Source organism: Magnolia sinica, chromosome 13, assembly GCF_029962835.1.
Source record: "Magnolia sinica isolate HGM2019 chromosome 13, MsV1, whole genome shotgun sequence".
Classification (NCBI taxonomy): Eukaryota; Viridiplantae; Streptophyta; class Magnoliopsida; order Magnoliales; family Magnoliaceae; genus Magnolia; species Magnolia sinica.
Genome location: NC_080585.1, coordinates 26,638,913 through 26,653,880, shown reverse-complemented (window position 1 = coordinate 26,653,880; position 14,968 = coordinate 26,638,913). Strand labels below are relative to the sequence as shown.

At 41.1% G+C, this 14,968-nt stretch overlaps 2 protein-coding genes across 4 annotated transcripts in view; both read left to right on the top strand.

Moving 5' to 3' along the window:
* Positions 1-618: 618 nt before the first annotated feature.
* On the top strand, positions 619-5,824 carry LOC131223339 (uncharacterized). The gene is made up of 3 exons (XM_058218716.1): positions 619-1,945; positions 2,899-3,314; positions 5,200-5,824. The coding sequence occupies exons 1-3, from the start codon at positions 1,784-1,786 to the stop codon at positions 5,636-5,638; spliced, it is 1,017 nt and encodes a 338-aa protein (XP_058074699.1). The 5' UTR covers positions 619-1,783; the 3' UTR covers positions 5,639-5,824.
* A 3,450-nt stretch (positions 5,825-9,274) lies between these two features.
* The window catches only part of LOC131223338 (DNA-repair protein XRCC1), a 31,551-nt gene continuing 25,857 nt past the window's right edge, over positions 9,275-14,968 (top strand). For all 3 annotated transcript variants that reach the window (XM_058218714.1, XM_058218715.1, XM_058218713.1), the window contains exons 1-2: positions 9,275-9,433; positions 14,082-14,334. In XM_058218714.1, the coding sequence (XP_058074697.1) occupies positions 14,217-14,334 (118 nt within the window). In that variant the 5' untranslated portion in view covers positions 9,275-9,433; positions 14,082-14,216. The remainder of the gene's footprint in view (positions 9,434-14,081; positions 14,335-14,968) is intronic.

Here is a 14,968-nt window from a genome sequence, read left to right as displayed (position 1 = left end):
ATAATATCCAAACCTACCAATCCACGCTGTGGCCCATCATATCAACGGTCTGGATTAGAGAATCACGGCCTCCGCTATTACAACTGATGCTGGAGGGGCACATGATCCCTCCTTGCTGGAGGGAGAGTTAGCATTTGAAATGCTGAACCATACATAAGCATGCACAAAGCAACTGTATGTGCATAACCAAATCAGAACCGTTCAAATCGTGGGATTATTGACAGTTGGAAAAAATAAAAAGACATAGGTTGCAATATCAGCCGCTGCTATTTTTTTATGGACAGATCTTGACCAATGACTGTATTTTAAATGATCCGTCCATTTAATGGAAAGATCCAAAGCTTGTTGAGGCATCCGTTCGATAGAATCTCCTTCTTGTCACTCATTTGAATGGTCCTCACAGATTGGATAGATTGGATTGTTGCACGTGGATTATATGGTGCCCGTTGCTGGATGCAGGCGTGTGGAGCTTTGTACTCTGTCATCGTAAGATGTTTTTTTCTCTGGGCCCACTTGCCAACCGGTGTTAACCGGTAATGCATGAAAACGGACACGGCTTACCAGCAACATCCGGTGAAACGACAAACCTATAAATTCCCGGCTCTCGTGCTTTTCTCGTTGTTCTTTCGTCCAGCTTTCCTTCCCCTTTCCCCACTACTCGATCAAATCCTTTCATCTCTACCTTCGAGCGAAAGATTTTCCTAGAGATTCTGTTTTATTCTCTGATATTGCACGATTTTGGAGAGATTTGAGATCTCTTTTGCCGAAAACTGCGAAAGATCGGAGGTTTCTCTTCGTTTGGCGAAGAATTGCAAAGATCGGAGGCTTATTCTGTCTATTTTGAACGAATTTGGAGGGGCTGAGATCTATTTTTCTGAAAACCGCAAAAGATCGGAGGTTTTGACTCTTTCTACGAAGAATTGCGAAGATCAGAGGTTTTTTCTCTTCATTTTGCACGAATTTGGAGAGATTTGAGATCTGTTTTCTAAAGATTGGAAGTTTTTTTCGTTTTCTGGCGAAGGTTTCTGCATTATCGGAGTTTTTCCCAAATTTTATTGAATTTCGAGAGATTTGAGTTATCTTTTTCTTGAAATCGCAAGAGATACGAGGTTTTCCTTCTTTCTGGCAAAGACTTTGGAAATCTGAGGTTCCGTTTCTCTATTTAAGACGAAGTTGGGTAGATTTGTAGTATCTTTTGTGGAAAACTGTGAAAGATCGTATGTTTATCGTCTTTTGAAGATGAAGAATTGCGAAGAACAGAAAATTTTGGTCGAATTTGGAGATATTTGATATATCATTTTGTGGAAAATCGCAAAACATGGAAGTTTTGAAAGATCAGATGCTTTTTCTGTCGGTCTAATTTGTAGGCATTTGAGGTATCTTTTCCTGAAAATTGGAAAGGTTTGGGGGCTTTTTTTTCCCCTCTCGGCCAAGCATTTATAAGATTGGAGGTTTCCTCTCTCGATTGTGCTCAAATCTGCAGATCTTTTGCAGATGTTCACATGATTTGTGAAGCATTTGGTATTTTTCTGAAGCAGCACTGCAATCTGGCCATCAATGAGTGCTTTTCTATGTAAAAAGTAGAAACATTTTGGGTTTTGATGGGTGAGATTTCATGGATTACTCTTTCAATCAAGCGAATTTTGCTGCCTCAGTCCATATCAACCACGTATTCTCTATACAGAGATCGCTGCAATAGAAGGTCATAAATCTGATATTTTTCTTCTTTCTGCAAATAATCTCCTGAAATAGAAGTTTTTCTAGTTCTGGTATTGAGATCAAGATGGGAGTCGATTACTACAACATCTTGGAAGTGAGCAGGAATGCGACAGATGAGGATCTCAAGAAATCGTACCGGAAATTGGCCATGAAATGGCATCCAGATAAGAATCCGAACAAGAAAGAAGCAGAGGCCAAATTCAAGGAGATCTCCGAAGCCTATGAGGTAAGTTATTAGACAAGTAACTATTATATAGCATTTTCTTCTGCTATTTTGTTTCAGGACTTTTCTGCTTAAGCCTATTTGGGTCTATTTTCATCTATGCTTATCTGCAATTTCGTTCCACTTCCAAGCTGGAATCATTTGAAATTTGAGATCTTCAGGGTCTTTCTTTCACAATCAATTTCAGATTTTTTCTTATTTGATTCTAGTGGAGTATCTTGTAACAGAAATAGCATTGTTGACAAAGATAGCTTCTGTTAGATGCTGAGATTTCCTTATGCTTCCATTTTTATTTTTATTTTTATTTATTTATTATTATTATTATTATTATTATTTTGTGGTAATCTTAGGTAAATTAGGGCAGCTTGTTCGTTTTAAACTTTTAGTGATTGATATTGCCAAGAATATTTTTCAAATTGCCCAGAAAACAAGCCATGTAGAAAAGAGGGTGTAGCAAATGGAGGCGATTTTTAATATGTGATTGTCTTTGCTGGATCTGAGGGAAAGGAATAATAGGACGTTTAACAACAAATGAAAATCATTGGCAGAAGTTTTTCAAAGGTTCTAAGAGAGGTCATTGCACGGGTAGTTAGCTTAAGGGCTTTAACCGATTTTGAAAAAGAGCATTTCGAGAGGGTTTGGGTCAATGTATTTTGAGTTTTGGCTAGGTTAGTTTTCATCAACCCTCACCCCCTTGTTCTCATAGGTTTTTCTTCTTCTTCTTCTTAATAAATTTTCATTACCAATAATTTATTTATTTTTTAAAAAAAATGAAGAAATTGCCCATGGTATCTCCTGATCTTTTGAAAATTTGGATTCCTCTGGAGAATAACAAGAGGAGGAAAAATCAAGTAACAGAAGAACTTCCCTGAAATTTTGAAGATGTGGAAGAAATTAGCTGTCAGAAATTTCTGGAAATTATTTGACCAAAGGTTTCCCAACCATTTTCTTTTCAGGTCTTGAGTGATGTGCAGAAAAGGCAAGTCTATGATCAATACGGTGAAGAAGGGTTGAAGGGGATGCCTCCTGGAGGCAATTACTCAAATGGCAGTTCAGGTGGCACAAATAATTTCCATTTCAATCCTCGTAATGCAGAGGATATCTTCGCGGAATTCTTTGGGAGCAGCCCCTTTGGGTTTAGTTCGATGGGCCGTGCAAGGTCTGTGAGGTACCAGCAAGACGGTGGGGCCTTTGGGGGATTCGGTGGGACAGAGAATGTTTTCCGATCTTACACTGAAGGTGTTGGGGCTGGTGGAGGTACTCCACGGAAACCACCGCCTGTTGAGACCAAGCTGCCGTGCAGCCTTGAAGAACTTTATAGTGGGTCGACGAGGAAGATGAAGATCTCAAGAAACGTCCTGGACGCTAATGGGTAAGCAATTTCCTTTGCCTGTCTATTCTTTTATGAGATTGGTCTGCTTTTTTCAAAATTATATCACAGGAGCTTTTATTGTCTTAATAACTTGATGAAAAATGCCATGCATGAACCTTGAGATGACCAAAACATGTTTGAGCCATGCCATCATAGTTCGAAAACCCAAAAACTTGACTTGACTATGTTCAGCCAGGTCGGATTGACTCAAAGACTTGATTTGACTCGACAAAAATACTTGAACTTACTTGAAATTGGAATATTTGCATCAAACCACTGGTTGACATACTGTTAAGTATGTCTTCTGTATGTCTGAGGTTGTGGGTTCGATTTCCGCTTTACACTTAACTTTCTTATTTAATAGTACAGCCGATTCAGCCAGTGGCTTGATTTGAGTCACCACGGGTCACATCGAATTGGCCCAGTGGTTGAGTCGAGTAATTCTTCCCTAGACGGGATCGAGTCAGACCAGAACCGAGTTTCAGGAGACTCGGCTCAAAATCTTGCCAAGTCAAGTCGACTGATTGTATTGAATTTTGAGTCGAGTCAGTGAGTTTTGGAACTGTGTTCTGTATATGAGCTACATTTCCCCCCTGCATTGATCGTGTTCATGTGACTTCTCTCAAAAGGAATTTTAGGATCTTGATAAATCAGTTCATATGCAGTAAACTTCTGTTCCGTAAGCTCGTACTAGTTGGACCAGTGGTTCTGTGATTCAACCCATTGATTTCAACATGTCTTTGGCCTTATTTTTGGACCATTGCTACATTTTTTTTATCAGTCATCATGGAGATGTTTAGTTATTTTTGTACTTAGGTGCCTGTTTTGGATCAATGAAAGAACCTTGTAACTCAGAGTGTTCATCCTTACTCTGCTTCCACGGCTTCTTTGTGTGCTTTTACACCAAGTGTAACCATGATCCCTCTACCTCCATCTTTGACTCAGCTGATTATTTTCTATTTGTAGTTTATCTCATTTACAGATATTGATAGTCTTAGATTGAGAAACATGATCACGTACAGCCACCATGTATATGGATTTCCACATACAGCCCTATCTTTCCTGTCAACCTGTTACATGTGTAGAGCATGTGTAGGATACTGAATCTGAACAAAAGGTGGGCCACACCATGAAGATATCTGGTGCAGAAGGCTGGTCCACTCAACAGGTGTGTCATACTGTCAGAATCAATGGAAGGTTGAGTGTGCCGGTATGGGCACAGCCTCCTACCTAATGACTAACGAGCGAATAAGCCAAACCATCAAAACAACTGGTGCTTTTTGTGGTGGGGCCCACATTTCCAGATATTTTGATTTCCTACAACTGTGACACTTTGGCACAAAAGATGGGTTTGTATGTTGAAATTTACAATACACTGACTGTAAGTAATCAGTTCTTGCTAAAATATGCAGTAAAAAAATTATGAAGTTCTTACCCACCGAAAAAAGAAAAAAACATTTTAAAGTTTTCTAATGCCATTATATGGATGCTTCCCATTCCCTCGCTTTTTTTGAACTCCAATGATTCCCTCCGCAAGGTAGAGAGAGCACACTTCATCACTGCCTGCTCAAGGTAGGGAGATGTTCTGGAGGGCCCCACAGCTCCTTAGGAGGGGTGAGGCCCCATTCGCGACCTCTGTTGGTCGTGCATGCATCCGCTGGGGATGTGAACTGGTAGTTTAGATTCCTCATGACCCATAAAAGGTCTGATCATCTAAAATGAAACCAAATGCTTTCCTTGATCACTCTAACCTGCGCACTGATGGTGCGAGTGCCCACCAATTGCCTTTCAAATGGTCATTTGAATTTAAACAGGAATTGAATTTGATCTTTTACTAATCCCATCTTCTTTGTTTATCATTTCAAATGGAAAACCCAAATAACAGACGGTTAGCGCCAGAGACCGAGATCCTAACCATTGATGTGAAGCCCGGGTGGAAGAAAGGGACAAAGATCACGTTCCCGGACAAGGGGAACGAGCAAGTGAACCAGCTGCCAGCAGACCTCGTCTTCGTTGTCGATGAGAAGCCCCACGATGTCTTCAAGAGAGATGGCAATGACCTTATCATCAGCCACAAGGTATCACTGGCAGAGGCGCTTGCTGGGACCACTGTGAACCTGATGACACTTGACGGGCGCAGCCTGACAATCCCGGTGACGGACATCGTCAGCCCCGGGTATGAGCTCGTGGTTGCAAAGGAAGGGATGCCGATCGTAAAGGAGCCGGGGAAGAAAGGGAATCTGCTGATCAAGTTCGACGTGAAGTTCCCGACAAGATTAACAGCGGAGCAGCGATCCGGGATCAAGCGTGCCTTGGGAGGTTAGTGGTGCACCACATATTATATATAATGGCTGGTTTTACCAATCAACCACCACCTTACACTGTAATTGTTTTCGCTTTTGCTTTTGTTTTCTTTTCTCTTATTTTTCACGGTCTCGATTTCTCATCTGTTAATTGATTACACAATGTAAAATGAATCTTAAATTCATAGATCTAATTTATTAACTGAATTTTCTTTTTTTTTTTAGTTGTCACATGAAGAGATTTGAAAAGTCACAATAAAGAGAGATGCTCCAGTGCCCACAGAGCACTATGAGTTATAGTGCTCCTAGTTGCGTGGACAAGCCATTTTCGATCAATCCCAACTGTCCATTATGTCCTGAAGACATTTTATGGACGATCATGATAAAATCACATTGATCAGATGCAATCTATCCTTGATTTGGCCTTATTTTCTATAGCCATAATTTTCCAACCATGGATGGGTCCTAGTAAATAGATGGATCAAATTGTTAGTTGGACCTCTCTTGTGCAAATGATCTTGACCATCCATATTAAAGGGCTTTGATCAAATGGTTATATTTTTCAGATTGGTGGATTTTTATTCTTATTTTGGCGTGGTGGCCCTGGAAATGTTAGATAGGCGTAATGAATGGTCTGGATCAATGGATTGGATTGCTTGCCCAGGTGTTCGAAAGCAACTAAGGAGCAGTATAATAACCTGTAGTACTTTTAGAGCAGTCGAGCGTTTATGCACTATAAACATCCAATTATGATAGTTTTGGATGAGACTTGTGGGTGAAGTTGGGTTAGCCAGTCTGTCCTGGGCCCAGCGCATCTCTAGCCTACCTTGGGCTGGATTATGGCTTGAGGCTAGAGGTCCATATGCTGAGCTTGGTCAGGAGTTTAGAGGCCCAATAACTAAATGGGTGGTTCCTATGTTTGTAGACGCGTACAGGTCCCGTCCTTTTTAACTTAAATGGCTGCAGTGCATCCATGACACACAATACATGTATGTCGACCGAGACCTTCGAGACAGTGGGTCCCCATTTTGGAACTTGGAAGTAGCATGTTGTGAATAGCACATTAACAGGACAATTTCTAGCCATTTGATATTTGGCCGCTGAGGTGATTTTTGAACCATGGTCCATCCACCACGATGGAACCATTGGATCAACAGTCTTGATCAATGAATCATGTACTCAACTCATACTAAAAATTAACATATCCTGTTTGAGGATCAAATGAAGTATCGACATTACTAGGAGTGTACCGGCCTACATTATTTCAGTCATATGCAAACCGCTCATCTAGTGGGCCATCGCTTGAAAATCGTGCAATGGATAATAATAATGTAAATTGGATAAATCCTACCATTTGATGATGGCAGGACTTTCATTGCTCACCACCGCGTCCATCATTGTCCATTTACAGGTCAGCAATTAGACTAAGATAGTATTTGATCAGTCTCTGGAGCATTGAAGATCTCAAGGTGGAGTTGCTGTCTGGAGTAGCTCTACCAAGTCCGTCTTGAATACCATCCGTAAACCTGAGATTCAAAGCAGCTGCGTCAATTCCATTCTCCTCTTAAGTTTGTAAATTCTTTCATTAAAGAGGAGAAATGTTCTGGCTATGTGTAAGAGAGATTTAGGCCATTCATCATGCCAATTCATCTATATATACTCCATGATCAACAGATTATCCCAGTCAAGACCTGGTAAGAATGAGTTGATCAATGGTCCACATTCATCATAGATGAGTGGCCCACTTGATGCCTGCAATCTGATTTTTGGGCCATGATACACAGTAGGGCATGCCTGATGAACAACCTAGATCTCCTATGAGTCACTTCGGAATGTGCCAAAGGAGTTTTGAATCTTACTACAGTTTCAGCATTTTTTGCTAGGTTTATTTAGCTTGATGAGTGATACAATCAAGTATGATATTTACAGGGTCCTTACTCCTGCTCGGGTGGTAGATTCTCAGGAGTTTCAATACCCGTTCAAGGGTTTGAGTACCCATAGGTGGTGAAATTCCACTAGCGTGAGTGTGTGGGGTGTGTGTGCGTGTGTTAAATTTTTTTTTTTTTAAATGATATTTATAAACATATAGCATTCCGGATAAGTACAGATCATCAATCCATTGTGTCCCACTGTATCCATTATACATTATATAGATGCCTATATATGCTCAATACTATAATTAATTTGTAAAATTACTGCTAATTTATAATTGTAATCAGTACTCTTTTAATTAACAAAACTATATAGTAAAAGACCAGTTGCCCTGATATTGCCTATCCATGAAAATGGAATTCCCAGATTACAATCCAACTATCATACGAGCCACTTGATGACAAGCCAAAACAAAACAGGGTTGAGCTTGACCTGTGATGATTATAAACAGCTCGGGCCTGAGTCTGTCGCAAGCCCTAGCCCTACTGCTCACTTTTGCACAAGACCTGAATCATTCATTAAGCCAGCCGCATCTTGTATCACATATGATAAAATGTACCTTAAAATCCAAAATACGCCTGGACGGCTTATGGGCACTTAAATGAAGCCTGATCCAGTACCTCTTATTAAACCAAAACATGTTGAAATTTTAGGCCCTAGCCCAACCCTCCAGCTAAGAATTCCAGCCTAAGCCAGGGCTGAAGCGGGTCTGCCTTAAAACCCAGCAGCCCAGCCCATGGACAGCCATAGACATGAGCATGGGTGTGATATGGGTGCAATCTCAATAGGGGTGAGGCTGGAAATGGGCCCGACCTAGACTTAGTCACCGAGTTCTGTGGACCCCACCGTGCTGTATGCATTGTATCCACATTGTCCATCCCATTTTTTGATATTATTTTAGGTCATGGGTGTAAAAATGAAGCAGATCCAAAGCTCAAGTGGACCCAATGCCCACCATTGAAAACTTTTTGGCAGCCACAAAAGTTTTGGATGAAGCTGATATTGGTGCCTTCCGTTCATCCAGGTTGGTGTGACCTTATGAACGGGTTGGAAGGTTTCAAGGTGGGCATCATTGTCCCCACTGCTTTCTTTGGTATGGTCCACCTGAGCTTTGGATTTGCCTATTTATGGCCCTAAAATGATCTTGAAAAATGGATTCACGTTCCGGATATAACACATGCATCACGGTGGGGCTGGCAACGTCAACACAAGTGCTCCTTTGGTGGATCCCCAACTGTGGAGCACACGGTGATGTATGTACCTTACATCCACACCGTCCATCCATTTTGAAATCGTATTTTATAGTTTGATATAGAAAAAATGAAGCAGATTCAAATCTCAGGTGGGCCACACCACTGGAAACAATGGTAATTGACTATCAACCATTAAGAAATCTCGGGGTCTACCGAAAATTTTATTTACCATCCAACTTTTTGATAAGGTCAAAAATATCTGGATGCAGGGACCATACAAATATCAGCTTGATCCAAAACTTTGTGGCCTACAAGAAGTTTTTAATGGTCAGACATATTGTTTCTTGTGGTGCGGTCCACATGAGATTTGGATCTGCTTCATTTTCTATACATGCCATAAAATGATCTGTAATAATGGATGGACAGCTTGGATGCAAGGCAAATACATCACGGTGGGCCGTGCAGTCAGGAATCTACGCACCTCGGTGGATCCGGGGATCCACAGAAGCCGCGCCCCAATGCCAGCAGGCCTAAACGGGGAGGCGGGTATGGTACGGTACCCGACCCGAACCCGGTCGATTGCACCCCACGTTTGGTATAATTCCCCCTTCCTAAAATTTCCTCGTGACAAAATCGCTACTTGGCTTCACAGCAGTCTCCGGCGACAGCTTCGTGGCGCATGTGAATAGAGGTAATTTTCTTCATTTGATTTTTCTTTTCTTCCTTCCTTTTTTTTTTTTTTAATCTCTTTTTTAACTAGAGAGAAGGCTAAGGTGATCGATGGGTGCGTCGTTTAATAACCGGCGCCTTGCAACTGTAATTCGACAATTAGAGGTCTTCCCCCCCACCACGGCGCATGTTAGTGAAACCCTTGTGTCATCAGTGCCTGTTTGGATACGCCGGAATGTAAATTGAGGAAACGCAATTTCCGCGGAAATGATGTTTCAGTTTTTTTTTTGTTTTTTTATTTTTTTATTTTTTTTTAATTTTTATTTTATAATAATTCCTGGAAATGCCATTTCCTGTAGAAATGCTATTTTTCTTTTTCTTTTTATTTTCAAGAGTTTGAGGAGAACGAGAGGAAACAGTCTATGCTAGCCACACATACTACCGACGGTCTTCGAGTGCCCCATACATGCCACCTCCATCTTCAAAGTCCCGCATGTGGCCAAGGTGCCATGTATGCGACCTGTGTCACTGTCCATCTTAAAGCACTACGAATGTGCTACCAGCCTACCACCATCTTCAAGTGCGCCATGTGTCAATGTGTCACATTGCAACATGTACCACTGTGTGTCAATGTGCCAAATGTGCCAATGTCATCTTCAAGCACCACACATGAGCCATTGTGCTAGTTTGCACATTTGCCGTTGTGCGAGTGCACAACAGGTGCCATGTGTCACTGTCCATCTTCAAGTGATCCACATGTGCTAATGTGCCACATGTGCTACTGACCATCTTCGGGCCATGGTACCCAATGCACCACATGTGCCATCGTCTATCTTCAAGCCCATCAAATGTGCCAATGTCCCACATGTGATGTGCCATTTTCCATCTTCAAGTAAATTTTCTGTGCAATATCTGTTTTGCCAAATAACAGATTTGGAAATGAGAGAAAAATTTTCAAGTGATCTTGTTTTTTTTTTTTCCTGGAAAAGTCACGATTTATATATAAAAAATAAAAGGGATACAAAAAAGAGAGCGAGAAGAGATCGCCGAGAAAGCAATCTCAACTAGACTCCAAGAAACAGAAAATCACAATCGTTTTGGCCCACAACATGCACCCCCCATTCAATCAGAAGTCTCTTCGCCTTACTAGCAATGGCCAAATCAGAAAATGAGGTATCCCTGAAGCATCTGCTGTTTCTTTCTTCCCACATAGCCCACCAAATGGCGACTAAAGCCATTCTCCACAAGCGCGTCTTGTGCTTGCCCAATCTGACCGCATGCCAAGCCTTGATGAGGAGAGACACCGAATTTGGGAAGCACCACTGAATATTGAAACGGAGGAGAAATTCTAACCCCATGCCAAGCCTTGATGAGGTGAGACACCGAATTTGGGAAGCACGTCTTGTGCTTGCCCAATCTGGTCCCATGCCAAGTGATCTTGTTGAAAGACAATCATATAAATAAATTTTTATTTCCCACAGTTTCCTAAAAATAGCGTTTCCAGGAAAACATGGTTTCCACCTTTTTTCTTTTTCCATAAATCCAAACAAGCCCTTGTGAAATAATTTCCATTAATCAGATGTTAGGATGGTCCAATCAGCATGATAGTGGGGCTCCCATGATCTGGATGATTTAGTTTGAGTCTCATGCGTACCATTTTATGTATGTGCACGAACCATCACACTGCCAAAGTATCAAATAACTTTCCGTCTCTCATAGGATACCTGAACATGTTGCGACGTCTTTAATTAGGGGTGTGACTAGGTTGTGTTTGGGTGAGCCTCGGGTAGGCCCAAGCAAAGTCTCTTTATTCTTTTGGGCCCTAGCCCATGGGCCTAAATTCAGGCCCAAGACCCAGTCCATGGCATTCCTAAAGAGATCTGGGTCAGGATTGTCCCAGTGGCACCTTGTCATTGCCTCAACACCACTTGAGTCAGTCTTCACCCATACATGCAACCAAATGTGATGCTCAAGAACTTGGCTAGGATGCTAGCAAATACGAGAGTGAAATAACTTGCATTGCACAAGGAGGAGAATGTTATAATTTTGAAGAGCTGAGAGCTTACCTTTATGTAGGGGTGCACACGAGTCGGTTCGGTCTGGTTCTGGGGTGAAACCAGAACCAAACCGGTCCTAACGGTTCCAGGAAATTTGGAACCGGAACTGGACCGTTTGCACCCTAGAACTGAACCGGACCGTAAAAACTAGTTTGGTTCTACAGTTCAGAGAGAGAGAGAGCAGGGGCGGCGTGAAGAGAATCAAGAGATTGGGTTTTTTTTATATATATTTTTATTTTAAATATTTATTGCTTGGGATGGTCCGGTTCCACGGTTCGGTTCAGTTCGGTTCTACATAACCCCAAACCGAGAACCGAATTGAACTAATCGGTTCTTTGATTTTCGGAACCGGAACCAGTGTACTTCAAAACTGGACCAAATCGTGCGGTTTGGTCAGTTCCGGTCCTGTTTATCGGTTCTACCGGTTCCATGTGCACCCCTACCTTTATGCAGACCCGAGAACATTGTAGACATCTTGGATCAATGACTTAGATTCTGCCATTTCGTTCATCAATGTATCATGAACCTCATCGACCTTTTAGACTATTCTATATATGCAAGAGATCTAGAATTTCACACAGATCTTTACACACTACTTAACTCGTCTGCAATGTACAAGCCTTCTACTATGTTCATGTATGTTCATGCAGATCCAAAATGACCAAGGCCATGGTGCTAGCCTCTTCGTTTGTGACATTGAGGTCCTTTATCTATTGGGACTTGAATTCAAGTGTGGGCTTGGTGAATGTGCCGCACACTGTGTGACAATCACCTATTCACCATGGTTAAACTGCCTTTTATGCCATGACTATGTGAGAGGAGATGTTCCTCGATTTCCAACACTATGTATGGCCTTTATATTGCATTCCTATAGAGTTTCCCTGTGTCTTAGATTTTGATGTACTGGCCTTTCATTGTGTGCTTCAGTTGTCTGAATTGCCACTTGAGCAAAAGGGCCCCAGTCAAAGATATTTCGGGGGTAAGTACCTGACTTTTGCCCGAACTCAGTAGCAAGATCGATTCCAAGTTTATGTTGGCCTTCAGCATGACTTGGCTGATGCCGGGTTCGATTGAAGGTGACTTCCTTGCTTGGCATGGGGGTGGGAAGCTTAGGAGAGAGATTCCTTTGGAGATTAGCCCTCTTGGCCAGCATTTGAGCCTTGTGGGCTGAAAGGAACAATAGATGTTTTCACAATTGCAGCATTTTGGAAGTTTTTGGGAGGGGTAAACTGATGTAATAGCTTGGTCCTTGAATATAAAGACCCTTAGGGATTGTGATTTGCTGTCTTATTGTGTGGCTTTGTAGTTTTTGAGGCTTTAGGCCCTTCCAAAGTTTTAAAACAGTTCAAAAAAGAAGAAAAAAGATCGATTCTTCAGCACTAACCCGGGGGTGAATGGGGATTTCTTCAACACTCATCCAATGCCCATTCTTTCCCATTGATTAAAAAGATGCTCATCATTTCTAAACCGTTGTTTTACATAATTTGAATGTTACAATGTAAAGGCTGGTATTTTTTTATAGCATTTGAGAAGGATGTGTTGAGCTTTTAATCTTGGTACTAATGATTGCAATATCGATATCATCCGATATTGCACAGTACTGATATGATACTAGCTTTAGCTGGGCAACTTCCTAGTATTGGTAGATATATCGCTATGTATCGGAATGTATCAACTATACCTTAAAGTGCATCAGTCCCCTTTGTGAAAAATATTGAAAAATCACCAAAAAAAAAAAAAAAACTGTTTTTTCTGTAATTTTTTGTTTTTATTACACGGAAATTTTGACCGTTTGGAGAGGAAAGGGGATTTGGTGGCGGAAATCGAAATCAAAATCAAAATCAGAGAGCATGCGGTACTGGAATCTAAATTGGTGACTTTTTGCAAAATTGAACAATTATTATTTTTTATTGAAATTCCTTGGAATCTATGGAATGAAGTTCATAATTCATGATTTTGCATGTTTTACATGCTCAATTAAGGGTTTTGGCCTTTGAATTTTGAATTTCTCAATGTTTCCCAAAAGCCGCAATACATTACGCGATACACCAGATATTTCCTATGTGATACCTGATATGTTTCCGTATCCCAAGGGCGTGATACATCCATCAATACTGATATTGAAAACATTGCTTGGTACTAATCTTCCTCTGAGGACTAAATTGTCTCTTGACTTCTTGACTCACTAGGCAGTGAGACGACACCTAAATCCATTTGACATAAGCACTTATTTCATTGACATATCCATTGAAGCAGGCCACTAATCCACTCCATGTATTATGCCACTGTTATGATGGGATCCATTTTGGTGTCCTCTCTGCTCCCATGTTTCATTCTCCAAGGGGTCTTCTACTAAGTCACTCATTTTAGAAACCCATGTTTTGTTTCATTTGCGTTTTCTTAATAATCTATTTAGCACTTGTTAATACAAGCCTCTATAGTTCTATCCTTGTGAACAACAAGAAACAATTTATAATGCTCAAGGTGCATTATCTTGGCTTCATGTCTTTTTATATTACTAATTTTCCTAGAAATAAATATCAGATAGCTACTTGGACCAGAACACTTCGATTTGTTCTATTTATGGATTTTATGTGGGTGTTCATTTTGCAGGACAAAATAAATCTTGAAGACTGGTGGCAAGTTTTTCTTATGTTTTGCTCGTGGCATCACTCGCTTATCATCTAAAATTGGATAGATCTTTTGTTTGCTATGTAAGCTGAAAACTTCTACAAAGCCTTGTGTACCATGTCTGATACTGAACTAGGCAGTGGTGATGATAAGAGTGGAAAGCAGAATCTTCCTTCCTCGATGAGCTCAAAAGAGAAAGGGAACAGCTCTCGGGGAAAAAAGCATGTCGACGCTGGTATGTCCAAAGAAGCTACAAACCGTGCTAAAGCACAGAGTGGGGATACCCATTCATAACAAAAGAGGAAAAATTATGAGGTCTTAGTTATCAGGAGATTTGGGACATGAATAGTGTCCTGATATGTCTAGTCTGTGTTGGTGCGGCCCATGTTATAGTGATCCAGACCATAAAATGAATCAGTGATGCCTCAAAAACCTCACAGACTGGAAGTTCCTACCTAGTCATTTAGTGGTCCACAAATCATCATCATCATCATCATCATCATCTTAGCCTTACCCCAGTTAATTGGGGTCGGCTACATGAATCATGTTCCATCATTCCGCTCTATCAAGGGCCATACCTTTAGTTAGACCGTAGGTCATCAAGTCTTTTCTTGTTATCTCCATCCATGTTCTTTTGGGCCTTCCCCTTGCCTTTTTAGAGCCTTCAACTTATACCAATTCACCTCCTAACCGGCGCGGTTCTCGGTCTCTATTGCACTTGACCAAAATATCTAAGTCTAATTTCCCTCATCTTGTTATCTCCATCCACTCATGAATTATCAACCCAAGATATCGAAAGTGGTCATTTGGGAAATTTCTTGGTCAGCAATCTTAGCTAATTCTGCGCTTTCACTCCTATTGTTACTAAA